Raw genomic sequence first — 25,421 nt, forward strand, 5'->3', positions numbered from 1 at the left:
AGATCACAAGTAGGCAGAGAGGCAGACCAGGATGTGGAGGGCAGGGTTCCTGCTGAGCAGAGAGCCCAATGCAGGGCTCAATCCCAGGACGTTGGGATCATGACCTAAGCCAGAGGCAGAGACTTTAACCCACTGAGCAACTCAGGCATCCCGATGTGGTAGATTTTTTTAGACATTAACCAATTTATATATTCCTAGAGAAAAAAATCCACCTGGTCATGGTATGTAGTTCTTTTTATATGTTACTAGATATGATTTGCTAATATTTTAGTCTGAATTTTAGAATTTGTATTCATGAGGGATATTAGTCTATAGTTTTCTTGTGATGCATTTGTCTAACTTTAATATCAGAATAATACATGCCTCATAGAATGAGATGGGGTGTGTTCCCTCCTCAATTTTCTGAAAGAGTTTCTGGAAGATTGGTACTGTTTTTTCTCCAAATGTTTAATCCAGTTCACTTGTGAAGTTATTTGAACCTGGGCTTTTTAAAATGAGAATATTTTAAATTGCTGCTTCAATTTCTTATTCTAGATCTATTCCAAGTTTTTATTTGTTCCTGAGTCAATTTTGGTAATTTTTGTCTTTCTAGGAATTAATTGCATTTAAGTGATCTCATTTATTTGTTGGAATAAAATGGTTCATAGCATACATTTATAATCTTTTAATTTTGGGGGAAAGATTTTATTTGAGAGAGAGAGAGCAAGTGAGAGAGGGAGGAACCTGCGAGAGCATGAGTAGCGGGGAGAGGCAGAGGGAGGAGGAGAAGCAGTCTCCCCTTGAGCAGGGAGCCCAATATGGGGCTCGATCCCAGGACTCGAGGATCATGACCTGAGCCGAAGGCAGACACTTAACTGACTGAGCCACTCAGCCGCCTGCATTTATAATCTTTTTAATTTCTGTAAGTTCATTGGTTATGTCCCCTTTCATCCCTAATTATTGTAATCTGTGCTTTACCTTTTTTTCTGAAACCTCCTATAAGTGGAATATTCCAAAGAATATTCTTTGCTTTGTTAGTAGTTATTTTTGTCCCATATGCATCAAAGATGTGGCCCGTGGGACAAATAGGCTTGCTTTTTTAAATTAGGTTTTTTTGGAACATGACTACACCCATTTATTTATATACTTTGCAATTGTTTTCCTGCTTCAGGAGCAGAGCTAAGTCACTGACAGAGACTTTATAGCCTCTAGAGCCTAAATTTTCTCTCTGTGGCTCTTAATTGAAGTTTGCCAGTTCCTATCCTAGCTGAACGTGTGTTAATTTTGTTAATCTTTTCAAGGAAAAGAACTTTCATTTTCACTGATTTTCTCCATTTTTTTTTTTTGGCCTTTTTTTTCTTCCCCCCCATTAATTTCTATCCTCATCTTTATTATTTCTTCCCTTCTGCTTGCTGTGGATGTAGATTGTTTTTTTTTTTTTTTTTTTGTTAAGGTGGAAGATTAAGTTATTAATTTGAAGTACTTTTTCTTTTCACATATAGGCATTTAATTCTAAATTGTCCTCTAAGCACTGCTTTAACTGAAGCTCATAATTTTAATCTTTTGTTTTCACTTTTATTCTCTTCAAAATATTTCCTTATTTTCCTTGCCGTTTCTTTGATGCATGGGTTATGCAAAAGTCTGTTTTTGATCTCCAGATATTTGTGGAATTCTTCGATTTCCTTTTCTTGATTTCTAAATTAGTTCCACTGTGGTCAGAGAACAGACTTTGTATGGTTTTAGTCCTTTTAAATCTAGTGAGTCTTATTTTATGGCCCAGCCTATGGTGTATCTTAGAGAATGTTCCACAGGTAGTTGAAGAAAACAGTTGCCTGTTGGGATGCCTAGGTGGCTCAGTCAGTTAAGCCTCTGCCTTAGGCTCAAGTCATGATCTCAGGGTCCTGGGATTGAACTTCACATTGGGCTCCCCGCCAAGCAGGGCGCCTGCTTCTCCCTCTCCCTGTGCGTATCACTCCACCTGCTTGTGCTCTCTATGTCAAATAAATAAATGAAATCTTAAAAAAAAAAAAAAGTCGCCTGTTGTTGGGCAAGGAATGTACTCTAGATGTCAGGTCAAGTTGGTTGATAGACTTTAGGTTTCCGCTTTCTTGCTGATTATTCCACAATCTTGCTGATTTTTCTGTGTAATTATTGCATCATTTATTGAGCATGAAGAATTGAAGTCTCCAGCTTTTGTTGAATTTTCTATTTCTTTCTTCAATTTCCATGTGTCATTTTAATAATTTTTTAAACAAAATCTTCTCCTTTCCCCTTATGAAAACATTAAAAAGGAATGGAGAAAGTCAACTAGGAAATCATGGGTGAGAAAATATGGCTCATTGAGGAAGCATTCCCTTAATTATTAGCCAGAAGTTTTTTTTTTTTTTTAAGATTTTTATTTATTAATTTATTTGAGAGCGAGCATGAGAGGGAGAAGGTCAGAGGGAGAAGCAGACTCCCTGCTGAGCAGGGAGCCCATTGCAGGACTCAATCCCAGGATCGTGACCTGAGCCAAAGGCAGTCGCTTAACCAACTGAGCCACCTGGGTGCCCACCAGAAAGGTTTAAACGCCCTATGTTTGTAGTAAATTATCTTAAGTTGTTAAGTTTGGTGTTTTATTGTATAGTTGGGAAATTCAGAAAAATCTAGATTAAAAACAGACTTTGGAAGGAAAGTTACCAAAACTCATGTTCTTTATATTTAAAAGTCATCTGCTCAACTCTTTAACACCAGTTAGTTAAATACTTACTCATATACTGTGTTCTGAACATGGTGCTGATAGTCCAAGGGATATATAGATGAAAAAGAAATAGCTTCTGATCGTAAGTTATTTACTTAGTAATGGAGGAAGTAAGGGACGTATGTATATGAGTAAGTGTAGTACAACATGTTAAAAAAAAATGCCCGAGGAAGATACTAGTAAGTAATTTAATACTTAACAGGAAAAAATTTGTATCAGTTAATGGTATTCGTCAGAGTGTAACAACCTTTTCTGTTGTTTTTTTTTTTTTTCAATTCTGTCCTCCCATTGTCTGACAGAGTACTCAGTATTTGTTGAAATACTTGGTTGGGAAATCTGATGTGGGTCCTTGTAATGCTCTCTGTGTCCTCTTATCTTTCTTTCTGTTTGATCTCAGTCATTCATTTTATTCATTTTTCTCTCCATCTATACCCATTAGCACACACTGTGCTTTTTTTTTTTCCTTAAGATTTTATTTATTTATTTGACAGAGATCACAAGTAGGCAGAGAGAAAGGGGGGAGCAGGCTCCCTGCTGAGCAGAGAGCCTGATGCGGGGCTCGATCCCAGGACCCTGAGACCTTGACCTGAGCTGACGGCAGAGGCTTAACCCTCTGAGCCACCCAGGCACCCCCACACTGTGTTCTTCGATGTTGCTTCTGGAAGCCTGGAATTGGAAGGGGTGGCTGTTTCTACTGAAGACAGAACATTTCAGTTTAAAGGGTTTTTAACCTTTGGAATAGGAGGAATAGTAACAATAATAAGAAGTATTTGGTTTTTATTATAGTCTTAATGTGTGCCAAGTACATAAATGTAATACTTAATTTTATGGCACTTACTACTATCATTTCTATATTTCAGATATACCACAGAGAGGTGTTTGAAGTTATATTAGATAGGGGATGGCAGAGCTAGAAACCAGTGCTGATCTGTCTGTTCTCCAGCAATGCTCTTAAGCTTTAGTATATACAGAACGCTGTCTCTAAAACAGATGAACAAAAGTAAATGTAAATACAATAGCAAAATTGTCATTAACAAAGCTTGCAAGACTTTTATATTAGTAGTCCTCCTTCTATTGCGCTTGGAATCATTCCACTATGGTAAAAAGTAAGAGCTTTCTGTCTTCTGCCCTCTGTTTTTCTAACTGCATTTCTAGTCTTTCCCTCTTAAATTTTCATAAGATATTTACTGTCAAAGCAGATCACAGAAAATTTTGAAGAAGTGAAAGCTAAAATACCAAACTTAATACTAACAGGTTGGGTTTTTTATCATGCGTTTTTCTCTATTCATGTATAAAGTTTATATTTAATGTTCTTAATTATTGTGTGCTCATAATTTATCACCATCACATCTAACATGAGAACTATTTCTTATGTGCCTACATGGAAAACCCCACAGGAGCCTTTCAGTAGATACTTCATGAGGATAGTACTTTAAAAAAAATACAATCTTATTCTTTTGAACCATATTAGTATTTTTTATTTTCTCCTCAGACTGAGGAGAAAGTTTGCTACTTTCTAAGAAAGTAGCATTTTTCTTATTACCAAATTAAATATATATTTACTGTATAAAAGATTGAAATGTGTAGAAAGCTAAACACAAGTTTTCCCAACTCTACCATTCATTGTTAGCCATCCTTTTAAAAAATTACTTAATAAATTATTTTTACTATTATGTTCAATCACCCAGTGTATAGTAAATTATTTAGTTTTTGATGGCAGCCATTCTTAATATAAAAACCTCTTCTAGACATTATGTAGTATGTGGCATCTGATGAAACCCAGACTTGGCCACTTCCTTTTGGCGTATCTTAAGACAAGATATTTAATTTTATAGAACCTCAGTTTCCTTGACTGTAATGAAAGTGATAATGTTTATAAACCAGAGTTATGTTGTGTGGTGTTTTGTATATATTAGATATTCTCTCTCTTACATCTTCTTGTCATCGTTATTCTATTTGTGTGTGTGTGTGTGTGTGTGTGTGTGTGTGTATTTATGTACATATATAACTAGGGCTATACACACACACACATACTTTTTACAGATACACATTTATATATATATATATATATATATATATATATATATATATGTATGTATATAGGGTTTTGATAATTTTTTTCCACAAACTTTGTTTTTATATAGGTTTGTATAATTTTCCTGCTGTATAGTAAAACACTATAATTTACATTTTTTATGTATAAATAGGTATTTTTATATAGGTTATACATGTATATAAAATGTTTGTATGTGTATATATAGATACCTACTTATATATGGCATTATATTTAATGTTTCGAATTCTGCTTTTATTACTTAACAGTTGATGTAAGAGAATTTACCCATATTATTAATATACTTTGTAAACATTGTTTCTAATGTTTATTGTAATTCTGTCGTTTTGTCATATGCTCAACTTTTTTTTTTTACCCTAGTTTTATTTTGATATATAATTGACATATAACCTATTAGTTTAAGGAGTATAACCTGATTTAATATATGTTTATTAAATTACCACAGTAAGTTAACAGCCATCACCTCCTATAGTTATACATCTTTTTCTTGTAGTGAAAACTTTTTTTTTTAAAGATTATTTGAGGGGCGCCTGATTGGCTCAGTGGGTTAAAGCCTCTGCCTTCTGCTCAGGTCATGACCTCAGGGTCCTGGGATCGAGCCCCGCATCAGGCTCTCTGCTCAGCGAGGAGCCTGCTTCCTCTTCTCTCTCTGCCTATTTGTGATCTCCGTCTGTCAAATAAATAAATAAAATCTTTAAAAAAAAAACGCTTAGGGGCGCCTGGGTGGCTCAGTGGGTTAAGCCGCTGCCTTCGGCTCAGGTCATGATCCCAGAGTCCTGGGATCGAGTCCTGCATCGGGCTCTCTGCTCAGCAGGGAGCCTGCTTCCCTCTCTCTCTCTCTGCCTGCCTCTCTGTCTACTTGTAATCTCTGTCTGTCAAATAAACAAATAAAATCTTTAAAAAAAAAAATTAAAAATAAATAAATAAATAAACCTTAAAAAAAAAAGATTATTTGAGAGAGATTGTGTGTGCACATGAGCCAGGGGAGGGGCAAAGGGAGAGGGAGAGAGAATCTTCAGCAGACTACCCACTGACTGAAGAGCCCAACATGGGGTGGATCTCAAGACCCCGAGATCATGATCTGAGCTGAAATGAAGAGTCAGATGTTTGACTGAGCCACCCAGGCATCCCTCTTGTGATGAGAACTTTTAAGATCTATTCCCAATATAATATATAATGAATATATAATACAGTGTTGTTAAGTATGGTCTCCATGCTATACATTGCATGTCCAGAACTTACTTGTCTTATAAGTGGAAGTTTATACCTTTTCACTAACTTCACCCATTTCTTCCATCCTCCCCACTTGGCTCCCATATCACCCACTTCTCTGTTTCTGTGAGTCTTTTTTGTTTTGTTTTGTTTTGTTTTTTTAGATTCTAGGTGTGTGAAGTTATACAGTATTTGTCTTTTCTCTGACTTAGTTCATGTAGTGGAATGGACCTCATGGTCCATTTGTATTGTTGCAAAAGGTAGGATTTCCATCTTTCTCAATGCTGAACACTATTCCTCTGTGTCTGTGTGTGTGTGTGTGTGTGTGTATCGTATCTTCTTTATCCATTCATTTATTGATGGAAAGTTAGGTGCGTTTGTATTGGCTAATGTGAATAATGGTGCAGTGAACATGGGAGTGTAGGTACTTCTTTGATAGCCTGTTTTCATGTCTTTGAATATATGTCTATCTAGAAGTGGTATTGCTGAAGGATATGGTAGTTCTGTTTTTAATTTTTTGAGGAACCTCCATACTGTTTTCCACAGTGGCTGCACCAATTTACATTCCCACCAACAGTGCACAATACTTGTTATCTTCGTCTTGATAATCACCATTCTGACAGATAGGAGGTCATATCTTATTGTGTCTTAGATTTGCATTTCCCTGAAGATGAGTGATATTGAGCATCTTTTTATGTACCTGCTGGCCATTTGTATGTCTCCTTTGGAAAAATGCCTATTCAGTTTATCTGCCCATTTTTAAAAATCAGATTGTTAGGGGTTCCCCACCCCCCTTTGCTGTTGAGTTGTGTGATATTAATCTCTTATCTGATACATGGTTTGCAGATATTTTCTCCCATTCTGTAGGCTGCTTTTTCGTTTTGCTGATGGTTTCCTTTGCTGTGCAGCAGCATTTTAGTTTAGTTTGCTTTCATTGTCTTGGCTTTTGGTTTCAAATCCAAAAACTCATTGCTAAGACTGATACCAGAGAGCTTACTCCCTATGTTCTACTAGGATTTTTATGCTTTTGGGTCTTATGTTCAAATCTTTAATTTGGTTTGAGTTGAATTTTGTGTAATGGTGTACAAATAGGGATCCAGTTTCATTCTTTTGCTTTTGGCTCTCTAGTTTTCTGAGCACCATCTACTGAAGGAGGCTATCCTTTCTCCTTTGTAGTATATTCTTGGTTTCTTTGTCATATGTTAATAGAGCATTATGCATGAGTTTATTTCTGGGTTCTCTGTTCTCTTTTGCTCAACCTTTTCTTCTTCTTACTGTTATTATTAACATTGATACTACTTCTGTGTTTTAAGAATTTAGGTTAATTTCTTTAGGCTAGATTCCCAGAAATGTGGTTATTGGCTGGGTTTTAAGGTTAGGATTATTTTCATGTTCTTGATGTATGTTGGTTAGTTTGTTCTCCAAAAGGCAATGCCATTTTGAACTATAATTTGCAGTGTCTTTAAGTCCTGTTCCCTCTGCCACATTGGGGGTCTTATTTTTTTCTTTTTTTAAGACTTTATTTATTTATTTGACAGACAGAGATCACAAGTAGGCAGAGAAGCAGGCAGAGAGAGAGGAGGAAGCAGGTTTCCTGCTGAGCAGAGAACCTGATGCGGGGCTTGATCCCAGGACCCTGGGATCATGACCTGAGCCAAAGGCAGAGGCTTTCACCCACTGAGCCACCCAGCCGCCCCATTGGGTGTCTTATTTTTATTTTGAAAGGCAAGTAAAGAAACTTGATAGTTCTGAAGAGCGTACACTGAAGTTGTACATTTTTAGTTCCAACGTGCAGTTTACAAGGCCATGTTTGAATACTAGCAAGCAACTAAAAAATCGGGTTTTGTTATGGGGTGGAGATTTGGGAGTACATGTCCTTGAGAGGAGGTTAGAGAGTTTATGTATTGACATTCTGGAAATACCTAGGGGAGAAATAAGGCTGGTAAGTTTGTGGATGAATTTGTATTACAGGAGTCATGTAACTCAGAAAAGAAGGTTTAAGCCAAATAAAACTATATTTACTGTTTCTCTCTCATGTAAATTACTTCCATTTTATGACTGGGAAGTATCTGAAGCTGGATACAAGCTCAGTAAAGATTGTGGAGGAAGCCACTACAAGGTCTTACTTGAGAAAATGCTCCCATTTGTTATAGGCTTTCTTTTCCAGAATTTGATGATGAAGAGAAAGACTGGGGTTGTATAAATTGAAATTTTATCACATTAGGACCTTGCATGTGACAGTCCATTGAATAAAAATAAGCAGTCAGAATGAATGACTGGCACTGACCTCCCCGCTGCCTTTAACAACAACTTATAAAACAATTTTGGCTTGAATTATTTCTGATCATAAGCTTGGTGTTTAGGCCCTTCTCACTTGGGAGACTACAGATTTGGGACCATTTCCTTTTCTTTACCAAAAAGTAGTAGGCTTTGGTTACATAAACCATTTAACAAACAAACAAAAAATAGAGGCAAAAACCGAGAAACAGACTCTTAACTGTGGAGAACAAACTGGTGGTTCCTGGAAGAGAAGTGGGTGGAGGTAAAGTAAGTAATACCAATTAAGGAAGGCAAATGTTGTGATTAGTACCAGGTGTTGCTTGGAAGTGATGAATCACTATATTGTAAACGCAACTGTTTACAATATAGTATATATGTTATACTGTATGTTGAAGGACTAGAATGTAAATAAAAACTTGTGGGGGGGAGGGAAAAAATCTTAGCCACATGCCTTTTGATTGAATGGCTATAAAGTTAATTTCTAAAATAGTTTGTAACCTTTAAACAAGGTATATTTTGTAGCTGTTTCCCATTATCTGTTTAGGCATTTCCTTGTGAGAATAATGGATGTACCCCCTTCATAAATATCTTCTCCTAAAGATGCCCCCTGCTTTTGAAGTCTGCCTTTAACAATTAGTTATTCCATGTTGGTTTTTTTTATCATGCCTCCTGCCTTATTTTTCTTTTATAACCATAGAAATACTTACATTAAAATATAACTTTTATTTTGTTTCTTAAAAATTTAAGGTATACCTTACATCTTTAGATGTATGTACATTTCCAAAATTATATTTCAGTAATTAAGTTGGCACATTGAACAATGTTCTATTCTTGGTAAGAGGTGAATAAGAATTATTTGAGTACTACTTTATAAAAACAAATACAAAGTTCAGAGTTTCATGGAAAGTTTTCACAGTGTTTCTTACCAGGCTTTTTCTTTTCCATTTCCTTCTTCACTGCTTCTCAGTATCATATTTCACTAATTTAGTCACATGCATCTACTTATGTCTCTAAGTCTTCTCATGATATTCTGTCTTACAGAATTATCCATATTCCTGTCTGATTTTTCACCTAGCAGTCCAATCCATACTTAAATGTTATGTCCCTGTGTCACTCTTACTGTGAAACTCCCACTCACACAAGAGCCCATTATTGCCCTCCTCTGCTACCCCAGCTTTTATACCTGTTTTGTCTATTACACATGTCTTTTTATAGCCAGATGTATTTATTTTTATCTCCCACACTGGACTGTGAGGTCCTTTGTCTTTGTTTAGGTAGCATCAAGCCAAAAGCCTTATTCATAGGGGTTGTTCGTTTATTGGGCAAAGGGATATCCTTTGGGCATGCCAAACCTGGTGTTACCAAGAAGCAAACCTACATTCTTTGCTATAAAGTTGTAGTAACAGTACAGGTTTAAAAGGATAAAGGCCATTGGGTTCAAGTATTTCAAATTACAGTTTTTAATCTCAGTTTTATTATGCAGTTCTATATGGCCAGTGGTGAATAAATCCTTAGCTCTCCAAATTTAGAAAGATGTTGAAACACTGAGCACTGTAGGATCTTTCTTCCTGCCTTCCTCCCTTCCTTCCTTCCTTCATGAATTCCTTCCACCATCATTTCTTTTTGATAGTGGCGCTTTGTACTTAATTGTCAATTTTGGTCATTGTGTATAAACCATAAGAAGCCAAGGGCACAGCCACATGTTGTGGGCCTTTTATTTGTGTATGTTAGTTAAAATATTTTTCATTGTGCCTTAAACTTTCTAATTATAAAAGTATCATTTGGGTAAATGCTTCTGATAGAAATTCAAACAGAATAAAGATACACAAAAGCAAAATGACATCCGTATTTGTACTCATCATATTTCATACTTCTTCACAGAGATCTTCATGATAGAGTCTGATTTGAGTATTTTCATTCTGCTCTCTATACATTTGCGTTTAGATACTGATTTTAAAAAATGTAACTGGGATGGATATAATATGTGTATGTGGGTGCATGCATGCACATGTGTCTAGGTATTTAATGACTTTTTCTTTCTGACTTAACTATATGTCTTGGAGAATCATGTTAGTACCTGGTGATTTGTTTCCTTTTTAATTGCTGTTAGCCATATTGGGGATGTACATTGTGGTAAAAGAGAAAAATCCAGGGAACATAAGCAGCAAGGTATTTCATATAATCTAATCAAGCAATAGTCCTTGAGGTGCTCAATCAAATTAATGTCTGACAAGTTGGGATAGTTAAGCACAGAACCTTACCTTTGACTTGCTCATGTGAATTCTTTTTGTATCTTTTTAAAAAATATTAATGTTTGGGGCGCCTGGGTGGCTCAGTGGGTTAAGCCGCTGCCTTTGGCTCAGGTCGTGATCTCAGGGTCCTGGGATCGAGTCCCGCGTCGGGCTCTCTGCTCAGCAGGGAGCCTGCTTCCCTTCCTCTCTCTCTGCCTGCCTCTATGCCTACTTGTGATCTCTCTCTGTCAAATAAATAAAATATTTTAAAAAAATATTAATGTTTAAATGTTAAAATGTTTAAATAAAAACTTAAAAAAAGAATACAAAGTTCTGGCAATTAATTTCTACAGTGATGATTTCTTTTCTTTTTTTTTTTTAAGATTTATTTATTTGGGGGGGACGAGGAGGTAGAGGGAGACAGAGAATCTCATGCAAACTCCCTGCTGAGTAGGGAGCCTGACCCTGAGATCATGACCTGTGTCAGATCCTTACCCATCGCCACCCAGGTGTCCCCAGTGATGATTTCTGTAAGGTTTCTCAGGGTATCTGTTAATTGAGTTAATTCAGTATTCCATTTTCTGCTGTCAAGGATTTTTTGGCAGTAACTGTCAGAATTTAATATTCTTTTATTCTGTTTTTAATATCTCTTTCTTGCCTTATTTTCTTTAACATTTATTTGAAAACATCATTTGCTTATTGTAAGATGAATTCTTTTTTCCAGCATCCAGTGTTGGATGAACCAATAGCAGAAGCTGTCTGTATTATAGCAGATATGGATAAATGGACTGTGCAAGTGGCCAGTAGCCAGAGACGAATGACAGATAATAAATTGGGAAAGGAAGTATTAGTTTCCAGTCTTGTGTCCAACCTGCTTCATTCCACTCTTCAGCTTTATAAACATAACTTATCTCCAAATTTTGTAAGTATGTATACGGCTTGAATTATTTAGCACTCCAATAGGTGACTGAACTTTATTTAGAATGTGCCTACATTGAATATTGCTATTAGCTTCATCATTGTTTCCTGGAAAAAAAAAGATGTTATGGACTCAAGGTTTGTGTTGAAGCCCTAACACCCACTCTGATGGTATTTGGAGATGGGCCTTTGGGAGGTAATTAGGGTTAGATTAGGTGATGAGGGTGGAGCCCTCATGATGGCATTGGCGGATCTTCTAAGAAGAGGAAGAGAGATTGTGAGGACAGAGCTAGAGGCCGTAGTCTGCATACCCAGGTGAGAGCTCTTGCCAGAACTGGAATATACTAGCACCCTGACGTTCACGCTTCCAGCCTCCAAAACTGTGAGAAAGTAATTCTCTATTGTTTAAATCACTGAATTTGTGCCATTTTATAATGGTGGCCCAAGGGGATGTGTACATATCTATATATTGTATGGTTTTGGCAGCTAGAATTTGGTGCCTGACTAGTTTCATGTAAGGTATGGATATGTGGTATCTCTAAGCATTGTACAGAATGCCAGTGCTTTCTGGAGCCTCTTTTTCCTGTCAGGACGTTGAAGGAACCCTCTTCATAATACTGAATACCCTCTTATTGAAGACAGCATTTCCAGCTTTCAAAGTTCTTCTTTTTTTCTTGTTAGGACCAATAAAATACAGCTTACTTAAAAATTTCTGTAGACAACATAATAAAGCCCACATATGACAAAACCATAGCTAAGCTTATTCTCACTGGTGAAATATTAAAAATTTTACCCCTCTGATCATGGACAAGACATGGATGCCCACTTCTACCACTTCTCTCCATCAGAGTATTAGAAAACCCAAGCCAGAGCAGTTAAGCAAGAAAAAGAAATGAAAGGAATCCAAACTAGAAAGGAAGAAGTAAAATTATCTCTGCAGATGACATAATCTTAAATGTATAAGACCTAAAAATTCCACAGGAAAAAACTGATAGAGCCTGAGGGTTACTGGATGGTGGGGGAGTTAGGGATGGGGTGGTTGGGTTATGGACATTGAGGAGGGTATGTGCTGTGGTGAGTGCTGTGAAGTGTGTAAGCCTGATGATTCACAGATCTGTACCCCTGGGGCAAATAATACACTATATGTTAACAAAAACAATTAAAACAAAATTTAAAAAACCTGATAGAGCTAAAAATGAATTCAACAAAATTGCGAGATACAAAATCAGCTTGCAAAGGTAGTTCATTTACATGACGCTAGCAATGAACAGACTAAAATGAAGAAAGCACTTAAAATAGCATTAAAAGAATAAATTACTTAGCAATAAATTTTACCATGCACAAAAGACTTATATACTGAAAACTAGATAACATTGCTGAAAGAAATTAAAGAAGCATAAATAAAGGAAAGACATTTCGTGTTCATAGATTGGAAGACCTAGTATTATCAAGATCACAGTACTACCCCAAGTAATCTACTGATTCAAAGCAGTCCTTATAAAAATCCCAATGACATCCTTTTTTTGAAGAAATAGACTCAACCTAAAATTTGCATGGTCTCTCAAGGGACCTGAAGAGCCAAAACAATCTTAAAAAATGAAGAAAGATGGAGGACTCACACCTCCCAATTTCAAAACTTAATGCAAAGTGAAAATAATCAAAACAGTGTGATACTGGCATAAGGACAGACATATAGGCCAGTAGAATATAGTAACCCCCAAATAAGCCCTTACTTAAATGGTTAGTTGGTTTTGGACAAGGGAGCCAAGACCATTCAAAGAGGAAAAGAGCCTCTGAAAGAAATCATGCTGAGAAAACTGGATTTCCACATGGAAAAGAATGACGTTAAACCCTTTATGCCATGTACAGAAACAAACCCAAACTTGAAACTGACTTAAATTGATTGCTTCAACTATCTGTAAAACTGTTCAAAGAAAACATTATGGGATCATCTTTATGGCATTTGATTTGGCAGGGATTTCTTGAATTTTACACCAAAAGTATAGGCAACAAAAGTAAAATACAGAACAACAAAAGTAAATACAGTAAAATATATGGGTCTTTGTCAAATCAAAATTTTTGTCCACCAAAGGACATAATCAACAAGTGAAAAGACAACCTGCAGAACAGGATAAAATATTTGTAAATCATGTATGTTCAAAGAAATTGGTATCCAGAATAACAAAGAAAAACTCAATTTAAAAATAGGCAAATAGACGTTACTCCAAAGATGATGCACCCATGGTCAATGAACATATGAAAAGATCTTCAGGAGAGTACATACTGAAACCACAGTGAGATACTCCTTCACACCCATAAGTGTGGCTATGATCAAAAACACAAAAACAACAAGTATTAGCCAAAATGTGGAGAAATTGGAACCTTTGTGCATCGCTGGTGGGAATGCAAAATGGTGCGGCCTCTGGGGAAAACACTTTGGCAGTTCCTCAAGAAGTTTAACATTGTATTGCCCTGTGATCCAGCAATTCTACTTCTGGGTTTATACTCAAAACAGTTGAAAGCAGGGACTCAAAAAGATTGTACCATCATGTTTATGGCAGCATTATTTGCAATAGCCAAAAGTTGGAAACCTCTCATGTCCATTAACAAATGATTGGATAAACAAAATGTGGTATAATACATAGAATGGAATATTTAGCCAAGATAATGAATGAAATTCTGATATATTCTGATACAATATGGATGAACCTGGAACACATTACACTAAGAAGAATAAGTGAAAAGGACAGATATTATAGGATTCTGCTTAAATAAGTTTTCTGGAATAGGCAAATTCATTCAGACAGAAAGTAGATAGAGATTACCAAGGGCTTGGGGGAGGAGAGAATGAGGAGTTTTTATGTAATGGGTACAGAGTTAATGTTTGAGTTAATGAAAAAAAGTTCTGGAAATGGATAGGGATGATGGTTGCACAGCATTGTGACTATACTTAATGCCACTGAATTGTATACTTAAAAATGGGTAATATAGGGGGTGCCTGGGTGGCTCAATCAGACATATGACTCTTTTTTTCTTTTTAAGATTTATTTATTTATTTATTTGACAGAGAGAAATCACAAGTAGATGGAGAGGCAGGCAGAGAGAGAGAGAGAGAGAGGGAAGCAGAGAGCCCGATGTGGGACTCGATCCCAGGACCCTGAGATCATGACCTGAGCCAAAGGCAGCGGCTTAACCCACTGAGCCACCCAGGCGCCCCAGACATATGACTCTTGATCTCAGCTCAGGTCTTGATCTCAGGGTTGTGAGTTACAGCCCTGTGCTGGGGCTCCATGCTGTGCATGGAGCCTACTTAAAAAAGAAAAAAAAGGGGGGGTAATATGGTAAATTCACAGATATATGTAAATTATATATACAGTTTATATATATTTGTGTATGTGTATAATTTCTATTTTGTTTTTCCAAGAAGAAAGTGGGTTTTTATTAGCTCTTTGGTGTTTTTTCTTTAAGTAAGCTCTACGCCTATTGTGAGTCTCAGACTCACAGCCCTAAGATCAGGCAGAGGCTTTAACCCACTGAGCCATCCAGGCACCCCCAATAGCAGTTTTAATAGTTGGTTTTCATTGGAAAGGAATACTCTGAAGGAATTTAGGTTTTAATACCTGAAACTCATGTATTTTTCTCAAATCACCTATTTTATTAAATGGAGCAAGTTAGTTGATAATAAATGAAGTGTGTATGTTTTAGTTTTTAATGTTCTAACTTAGAAACGTCTCTATTCTAGTAAGGACTACTGAGCATTTTCTGTGAGCTATTGCCAACGTTTTTCTTTAACTCTCTGCTAGAGAATGCAGCCTTTCCTGTGTAAATAAATTTGATAAGCATCAATTTAGGAGTGTTACATTTACCAAATTTGGAATAAAAACATTTTTTAAAGTTCTGGAAATGTGTAGTGGTGATAATTTCATGTCTTTTTGGATGTACTTAATGCTTCTGAATTGTATACTTAAAATGGTTAAAATGGTAAATTTTCATTATATATAATTTACATTTAAACAAAACAAAAACTCCGTATGATCTAATTCTGATATTAACTAGAAAAAATTACAATCTTTTAGCTAAAATTTAAAGCAAATGTGCTTTAAAACTGTGCTCCAAATTTTAGTTTATGTGGAATAACTAAACTGAATTGTCATAACCATGATGCCTTGGAAATCCGTTACTTCGAAGTAGAAACTATTTTCTTACCTGGTTCTTGTTTCCCCCTTAACTGCAGTGTGTAATGCATCTTGAAGACCGATTACAGGAGTTATACTTCAAGAGCAGAATGCTGTCTGAGTACCTGAGGGGACAGATGCGTGTTCACGTCAAGGAACTAGGAGTGGTTCTAGGGTATGTTTGAGGCTTTCTCATTGCACTTTCTTTAGGCAAAGAATATTCCCAGAATTGCTTTTTAGAAGTTGGACACTGTTGTCAGTTGGGTTGCTCTATACCATATAAAAGCAGATCCCTGGCTTCCGCTGATCTGAAAGACATTGTCCCTTATACTATTACAGTAAGATGAGAAACTTGTAATTTACTTGAATCATGCTTCCTAGCATCTGCCCTGTCATCCAAATGTGCTGACTGAAGTAACACCATTCTGTGGGTGGTAGTACATTATCTATATATTATTACTCCTCCATTATTTTTATATTGTGTCTGTCTGCAATTATCTGTAGTTGTGTCTGTTTGCAGTTATCCCTGGGAAGAAGACATTTCTCTAAAATGCTAACTGAAGGAGGAACAGGAAATTGGTGGGAAACACTGATTAGCCCTTTTCATTATAGTCTGTAGTCACTAGTCACTTTGCCTATGTTCGTTCTATGGCTACTTGCGCGCGCGCGCGCACGCGCGCGCGTGTGTGTGTGTGTGTGTGTGTGTGTATGTATGTGGGAATTATTTCCCCAAATCCTAGTTGCATAAATTGAAACAAGCTGGAACTTTTTTTTTTTTTTTAAAGATTGTAGTTTTTTATTTGACAGACACAGATCACCAGTAGTAGGCAGAGAGGCAGGCAGAGAGAGAGAGGAGGAAGCAGGCTCCACGCCGAGCAGAGAGCCCGATGCGGGGCTCGATCCCAGGACTCTGGGATCATGACCCAAGCCGAAGGCAGAGGCTTTAACCCACTGAGCCACCCAGGCGCCCCCAAGCTGGAACTTTTAAAAATTGAGCTTTTTAGAAGGGAGAGAGGACCAACATCAAGTAGCAACGGTGTCAGAAACCAAATTAAATTCTTTCATTAATATTACTCCTTATCATCTAGATTGGATATAGATGATTCTGTATGTGTCATGCCATCATTTAAAAGAAATTAAACTAGTTTTTAATATAATATGCATATAACCAAATTTTACAGTGCATTTTGACATAAAATGAAAATTAAATTGTTAGTGTCTTTTTCCTAACTTCTGATCCTCACCCAAACACAATTAATGGATTGTTTCTTCTTACAGAATTTTTAAATATATAAGATAAAAAGTAGAAATTGATTTATTTTCTATGTATCATGGTGCTACTTGCCTTTTAATATATCATAAATGTTCATATAAGTACATACTGATTTATCTCATTACTTTTAACGGTTGTATAGCATTTCATTATATAGTAGAATTTAAATTATTTTCAGGTTTTGTGCTATTATAAATCAATGCTGGAATGAATATAAATCTTTGAAGCTAGTAGGATAAATTTTTAGAAGTAGAATTTTTGGGTAAAGGACATGTGTATTAAATTTTTGATGGATATTATTTGTTATTGTGATAGGTAATACTAAAGGTTGTCCAAAAAGTATCAGAATAAATTCTCACAGTCAGCAGGAAGCACACTCTTACTACTGCTGGCTATTGTCAAACTTTCATCTTTCTCAAGCAACTAGCTGAAAAAATATGTGATTTTATTCAGATTTATTCTATATGAATAAGTCTACAATAAAGATGTATTTTTAAGAAGCTTCCATTACCAAAAAAAGAAGCAGCAGCAGCAGCCCCTATTACTTCTTCTCAGTCCTTTTTTAAAAAAAAGATTTTATTTATTTATTTGTTTATTTATTAATGTTATGAGAGAGAACGCGCAAAAGAGTAAAAGGGTAGGGTGGAGGAAGAGGGAGAGAATCTCACGTAGTCTCCACTTGCCCTGAGTGCAGAGCCCTGTGCAGGGCTCTTTCTCATGACCTTGAAATCATGACCAGATCCAAAACCAAGAGTTCGTTGGATGCTTTACTGACTGAGCCTCAGGGACCCCCCAAGTACTTCTATAAAAACATTTGTATCCAAGACAGTATGGTGGACACACTCTATTATTAGACTTTATTGTATTTCTTAAGATACTGTGCCTTGCCCTAATGCCTGGTCCATTAGCAGATCAGTGAGATGCTTTCCTACATCCATGACTTAGTTACTAATAGGGTTTCAGTGGCTTTCTTTTTTAAAAAATCTTTTGTTCTGGTTTCTATATACTGAAGCATTTCTACTTTGTGTTATCATTAATTCTCTTTTTACCCTTTTCGTATTGGCCAGAGCCGCCTAGGTTCTTGACTGCTGAGATGTGGTATGTAACAGTTATCCTGTAAGACACATGTATTGGTTACAGAAACCCTAAACTGAGATTTTTGTTTTCTTTATTTCAGGATTGAATCCAGTGATCTTCCTCTTCTGGCTGCTGTAGCAAGCACTCATTCTCCATATGTTGCTCAGATACTTCTTTAATATAAAGGTTGTCAGAATTAACTCTGGTAGAAAGTTAAACAGAAACTAAGGAAGTAGATGCAACATTCATTTATGGCAGTTTTTTTTTCCCCAGTTAGACTTCGATCTGAATGAGTCAAGTGCCTGGGTATCCTATGTTGCAGTATACATTGTGTGATCATTGGATTGCTTTTTTCTTTTGGCTGGACTTTTGGGTGGTGGTATACTTTTAAGCAAGTGAAACTAAAATAGCATAAATAATTTTGAGGGAAAGCATTTGAAAAAGCCAAAGTGTAGAAATTTCTAAATGAGTAATAACATTAAGGAATTTCATATGATCACTCCCGTGTTGCCACACTCATAAACAGCAGTGGATGTTTGATGATTCTGTGGCTCAGAAATAATCATTTCACTACTTTAATTCCTTATTTCTAAGGTATGGATAGATTACAAAGGCTTATTTGTTCTTTTGTTTTTCAATTCAAAGTAGCTAATTTTGGGGTATTTCTCAGAGTATTTTAAACAGCCTGTTAGTTATAATAAATCCAGGATAATGAGTGTAAATGTGTGTATGTTATCCATCCAAGTGTACATACGTATCTATTTTTTAAAACAAAGGTAGAAATACAAGATTGATTGGTAAACATGCCCTTTTTTAAAATAATATTTTCAGCTAGTATCAATTGTAAATAATGTTTAAATGTTACTCTCTGGTGAATTTTCTGTTCACACACCCTAAAATGTAACTAAAACTGATCTTTTTTTAAGGCTGAGGAATGTATATTCCCCAAATAAGAATACTACTTTATACCATTTGTTTTGTTTATAAGTATAAGCTAATTCTTATAAATGTTAATATTTACATATTTGCATCTAATTTAATAAATGAAAATTAGGATTAAAAATTATACCAAAGCATTGGGAAAAATAATACTGTTTTCTTTAAAAGTGCTCAGGTAGCCAAGGCTTTTGCTTTCAGTATCAGCCCCTTTTGAACCCACAGGAACTGAATATTTGTTTCACTGCTTCATAATATTCAGTTTACACTAATAGAGCTTATTATAAATTTTTAAAATTATTTCTTTCTTCTAAGAGCTCCCCTTCCAAAATCTAATTTTTTTCAAATATTTTCACTTGTCAGTTATTAGTGTTTTTGTATATATTGTTGAGTGTTGCTTATGAGAAAGGCTAATATGGAACCAAACTCTTGTAAGTAATGTAAATAGAAAGATGGGTAGATAAAGTTTTCAATATGCTCTACTACCTCAGTTTACTTGAATACTACGTTAAAGTTTATTCTTTACTTATCTGATCAAAGATACTTTTAATGCTAGACGTGAAATTGGTTTCTGCTTTCATGGACTATTTTCATCATAATTAATTGATTAGCTGAAAAAAAAAACCCTTGCTTATTCTCTTACTAAATATAATTACTGTATAATACATTCATTCTTGCTGTTTGAATTTTCAGTAATTAAGGAAAATTTCTGTGGTTTGTTTAGTCTTTGGCCTTGAATTTATAGTGTTGGGTCACATTTTGCCTTGTTCTTTATATTTAAGAAATCTCCAACTAGACAAGAAATGGTTGTTTTGATCGAGTCTAAACCTGAAATTGTGCCTGCAATCACTTTTGCTCCTACATCCTATAAGCTGGTCCCAGCTAGTACCTGAGTCTCCCATGGATGACTTGCTGCCAAAGAGTATTTATGGATCTGTTTTCTTTGGCTTAATATTCTTATTCCATTAATTATTGAAATTCTTTCCTCTTTTATTGTTTGGAATTCTATAAATCAGTCTCTTTGGCAGAATTCAGAATATAGACAGATTCATAGGTGGGCCATTGTACATTATTTTTTTATTGTAGTTCAGAATGACATGTAACTATCAAACTATTCGAAGTCCTGTTTGAAATCTCTAATTATCTAGGAAATCTAGTCTTCAATAAATGGATGGCCCATCCTACTGTTCCTTTTAAAACTAAGCTTTGGGGGTGCCTGGGTGGTTCAGTCGGTTAAGCGTCTGCCTTTGACTCAGGTCATGATCCCAGTGTCCTGGGATCGAGTCCTGCGTTGGGCTCCCTGCTTAGCAGGGAGCCTGCTTCTCCCTATCCCACTCGCCCTGCTTGTTCTCTCTCTCTGTCAAATAAATTAATAAAATCTTAAAAACAAAACAAAACAAAACTAAGCTTTGCAGGGCACCTGGGTGGTTCAGTCAGTTAAGTGTCTGCCTTCAGCTCTGGTCATGATCCCAGGGACCTACCTGCTTCTATCCTCCTTACGCGTGCTCTCTCTTGCTTTCTCTCTCTCTCAAATAAATAAAATCTTCAAAAAAAGAAAATAAAACTAAGCTTTGCTCAGAAGGAAGAGGCCTATAGTTTCTTATAGAATCATTAATCCTTATAGGATTCCTGAGTTTTATAATTCCTATCCCTCTAATTTCTACTACCTTCATCTTAGTCTTGTTTTTCCTTACACAAAGCCCAAGGAATGAGCTGCTACTTCTTTAAAGTGTGATCATTATGATGAATGTGAAGAGTTTTGGCCTGTTCAAAATAATTTTTTTGGCTTCCTATGGTACAGACAGATATGTATTACATATTTTAAAAAACCTGTTTATTTCAACAGGAAAAAAAAACTGTTGCAACAGGAAATGAAAAAGGGATCTTTTACATTATAGATTTGAAACTAATTTTTCCTTGTATATAAACTAATTGGTTTGATTTGAAATATTCCTGGCTTTTATTAATATGTCTTAATATTGAGTTTGAAAATGTTAAGTGCAATAAACATACTAGCACAGATTTTGTTTTGTTGCAGTTGGCATACACTGGGGATGATCATTAAAAAAAAAAAACAATTTTACACAATGCCTACTTCTGGTGGATGTCTTATGAGATTGTTCTGCTTTCTCTAAGTTATTTAGATGGTGGGATATGTAAATGTACATACTTGTTCCTTGTTCTGTATACATTTCTCAAATGTACACCTGTATTATAAATAACCTCCCAGTTCTAGGGGAAATTTGTGCAATAAAACACACGTCAGTTTGATGGATGATGTTGGTCTTTATTTCATGTGTAAATAAGGCATATGTAATATGGACTCTGGTGTCCACTAACTTGTATAGTTTTCACAAGTGTGGCAGTTGTAGATATGTGACCTTGTTCATAATGTCCTTCTTTAATCCCATATTTCTTTAATGGTTAGTAGAATCTACATTCTGAGGTGGTGTGTGAATCAAGTGACATAATGAACGTCAAAAATTTATCACAATGCATGGGACACCCCATGTGCTTAGTAATTCTTGTCTGCTGCTATTACTGGGTAATCTGTCCAGCCTCCCCACTGTAGACTCTAGCTGTTGTGGGGAGAATTTAACATTATATTCTGATGAATGAAAATATAGTCATAAAAAATATACTGGTATAGTGTTCCATTTGTCCTGTGCCTTATGATGACAAATAGAAAATTTCAACTGCTTTTTTGAAAACAAACTAAAAATGTTTAAAATCTAGAAGAAGCCATGTAAACTGGTTAAGAACATTGTATTCTATGCAAATTACCATTGACTTTACAATTAAACCAAAATACTTGGTTTGGGTTCTAATCCTGCTTTGTTCACTGAGTTGCATGTGATTCTGAGCAAGTCTGTCCTCTTCATCTTCATTATAGGGTTAGTAAGCTCTTTCATCAGTCCAGAGTGCCAGGTCTGCAGCAGTGATTCATTCCTGAAGAGGCTTTTGAAATGCTACCTTATGTCACTCAGGCCAGTTGGTTTGGGCAGACTTAGGTCAGGAGATAGGGTTAGACCAGTGGCTTTTTGTAGTGCCTGTTTTCACATCATTTTATATATATATATATATATATGTGTGTGTGTGTGTGTGTGTGTATCACTCTTATATTTGACTAAAGAAAATAAGTGCACTATTTTATTTTTTTAAAAGATTTTATTTATTTATTAGAGAGAGAGAGTGACCATGAGAAGGGGGAGGGTCAGAGGGAGCAGACTCCCCGCCGAGCAGGGAGCCCGATGCGGGACATGATCCTGAGCTGAAGGCAGTAGCTTAACCCACTGAGCCACCCAGGCACCCCAAGTGCACTATTTTAAAGCAGAGAGGAAATATCAAGTATTTGGGAAGACTCCATCAGATATTTTAAAGGTTTATAACTGGGTACCTGTGTTGGTAACTGCCATTCCTGAATACAAATTTAGAGAAATATTGGAACATTTCTGAGAAGCAGAGAGAAATGATTTTGGTAATAAGAATCTGTAACACGGGTGCCTGGGTGGCTCAGTGGGTTAATAAGCATGTGCCTTCGGCTCAGGTCATGATCCCAGGATCCTGGGATCAAGCCTCGTATCAGGCTCTTTGCTCAGCGGGGAGCCTGCTTCCCTTCCTCTCTCTCTGCCTGCCTCTCTGCCTTCTTGTGATCTCTGTCTGTCAAATAAGTAATAAATAAAATCTTAAAAAAAAATCTGTAACAGAATTTAATCTGAGATCTTACTGTCTTTCCATGAGCGTCCGTTTTCTCAGACCAGAATGGTTTCCAACTGTATGTGGTGAAAAATGTATTAGAAAAGATAATCTGGTATTTGTTTTTGCTAGTGTAGAACAGAGAGTAGGATGGTGTATGGGACCAAACCCAAGGTGAAGGTACAAGGGGAGCTGAGGAACTGTAGCTTTGAGTAGGAAGGACTTAGATAAAAAGGCGGAGGTTAAAGAGTGTAGTGCTTCTTATCCTTGTTTTGGAGTGCAGACCATGGACTTGGTGTTGTTTGTTCTAGGTTAAACCTTGGAACATCCCTAAAATAAATAAGTAAATAAATAAAGGAAATATAAAAAGTCCAAAAGAGATTTTTAAAGAATATGTGAAATTCCCATTCATTATATCAAGAGAACTTTGGTGGTATTAGAGCATATGCTCAGCTTCCACTAACCCCCACTGTGTAGTCTGTTATTTGGTCCCTTGTAATTCCTTTAGAAGGGACTTCGGTCAAAATGTGAGCCTAGACCAATCCCTTCATTAAATTGCAGACAGATCTCTGGGTTAACACTGATTAGACCTCCCACAGATAAATCTGTATTTACTCTTAAGGAGAGTACTAAGTTGAAGAGGCTTGAGGTCCCTTGTTTTCCAAGTGACTGTTTTAACAAGAGCAATCTAAATATAGGTCTCTGTATTCACCTCAGTGCTCATCTATTCAGATTCTTGTAAAGGCAACTTACCTAAATTGTCTCAGAGGGACTCACATTGTTGAAATGTGTAAATATAAGGGAGATATTTTCTCCAGAAACTGAGGCCGCTCTTATGTCACACAATTAGTCCAGCAATCACAAGTCAGTATCCTCCATTGTGTGAAGAGGCTTGGAATTAAATTGGGCCAGATTAGTTCAGAACCGTAGTTTAAAGTAGTTTTTAAACCTTGTCACAAACTAGCAACACCTAGGTAGGTGTGCTTGGGTGGCTCAGTCCTTAAGAATCTGCTGTTCGGCTCAGGTCCTGATCCCAGGGTCCTAGGATCCAGCCAGGCATTGGGCTCACTGCTGGGCTGGAAGCCTGCTTCTCTCCCTCCCACTCCCACTGCTCGTGTTCCCTCTCTGTTAAATAAAATATAAAACAAAACAAAACACGTAGGTAGCTTTTGAGAAATACTAATTGCTAGACCCCACTCTCAGGTTCTGACTTAATGACCATAATTGATGTGGATTTGGGCCAAAACATGCCTTTTTCCCCCCCTTAAGTAGTGACTGCATTTCCCAGCATATTCCAGATCTCAAGTCTTTACTTCATTCCAGGTACTATTTAAACCAGTGCTCTTTACTCCCATATTTCTGTTGGTTCGCTCTTTTTTGGTAAGATAGCCATTCTGAGTATGTCTGCCTAATTAGTATTTGGTTTTGCATAAAACATTTGCTTAGCCAGGCCTCTTTCTTTGCCATTAGAGAACAATCAAGTGCCCCCTCCCTTTTTTTAAACAGCAAAATCCCTTCTTAATTACTTAGTCCTTAGATACTTCCATTTGTTCATTCACCAAGTACTCATTGAGCACCTGTTACATGCTGGGCATAAGTTGGTGCCAGCTATATGCAGTAAATAACACAAACCTTCTGTATTCCCCATTGGTGGGGGAGATAGACGAAAATATGGTGTCAGGTTGTGGTAAGAGTGATGAAGAAAAGGTATGGTAAGGAATCAAGCCTTTTTTTTTTTAATTTTTTTTTTCATTTTTAAGATTTAACCATGTTTTGTTTTTCCCAGAATTTAATAAACTGCTTGCATTCAGAACCATTATTTTTCCTTTCGGGTACCAGGTAGTACTGGTGAATTATCCTAGAGGTTGCCTTTTCTCTGAAAATAGCCATTAGAGTTTTCACTGTCTGTTCACTTTTTTCAACATAGCAGAGCACAAAATAAAATGGTAAGGACAAGAGGGCGCCTGGGTGGCTCAGTGGGTTAAGCCGCTGCCTTCGGCTCAGGTCATGATCTCAGAGTCCTGGGATCGAGTCCCGCATCGGGCGCTCTGCTCAGCGGAGAGCCTGCTTCCCTCTCTCTCTCTGACTGCCTCTCCGTCTACTTGTGATTTCTCTCTGTCAAATTAATAAATAAAATCTTTAAAAAAAAAATGGTAAGGACAAGAAAGATTTTGAACATGTGCTTAAGTTTAGGTTGTGTGTAGTTACCATGGACATTATTTTTACTACTGCTGTCTTATGATAGAGCTAATAGTTATTTTTATGTAATTTTTTTCATGAAACATGAATATACAGAAAAATATACACTAATGTAACCATAACTTTGGTCAAGAAACAAATTCTAGTAACCTAGAATTAGGTTACTATCCTGATCCTTGTGCCCTATCCTGATCATAATACTCTTCTTTAACATTTTTCTAACTACAACCTGATTTTTGTGAACATCATCTCCCTTTTTCTTTATAATTTTATCTGTCCTCTGCATCACAAAGTGGTACAATTTAATTTTGCTTGTATTTGAGCCCTGTGTTATAATTCTGCTTCATATTTTGTTTTGCTTTTTTCCCTCTCAACATTATGGTGGAGGTTCAGCCACTGAATCCAATAGTTTATTCATCCACTGAATGAATATACCATAATATTGTTACGGATGGACATTGGTGTTATTTTTAGTTCTTGGCTAATATGAACAGTGAACATTTTTGCTCATCTTTTCTAGTGTATATGGGTATTCTTCAGGACATAATATCAAGGACTGGACTTGCTGTGAAAGGGTATGTTTCAGGTTTACTAGATTTTTCTACCAAAGCAGTTTCCTAGTTTATACACA

General features: G+C 36.3%; 1 protein-coding gene across 2 annotated transcripts in view; it reads left to right on the forward strand.

Moving 5' to 3' along the window:
* FNIP1 (folliculin interacting protein 1) overlaps nucleotides 1-21,170 on the forward strand; it is a 149,421-nt gene extending 128,251 nt beyond the window's left edge. For both annotated transcript variants that reach the window (XM_082725636.1, XM_082725635.1), the window contains 3 exons: nucleotides 11,241-11,438; nucleotides 15,669-15,784; nucleotides 18,060-21,170. In XM_082725636.1, the coding sequence (XP_082581762.1) occupies nucleotides 11,241-11,438; nucleotides 15,669-15,784; nucleotides 18,060-18,138 (393 nt within the window). In that variant the 3' untranslated portion in view covers nucleotides 18,139-21,170. The remainder of the gene's footprint in view (nucleotides 1-11,240; nucleotides 11,439-15,668; nucleotides 15,785-18,059) is intronic.
* Nucleotides 21,171-25,421: the final 4,251 nt, after the last annotated feature.

This window comes from Mustela nivalis (assembly GCF_964662115.1).
Source record: "Mustela nivalis genome assembly, chromosome: 3".
Lineage (NCBI taxonomy): Eukaryota > Metazoa > Chordata > Mammalia > Carnivora > Mustelidae > Mustela > Mustela nivalis.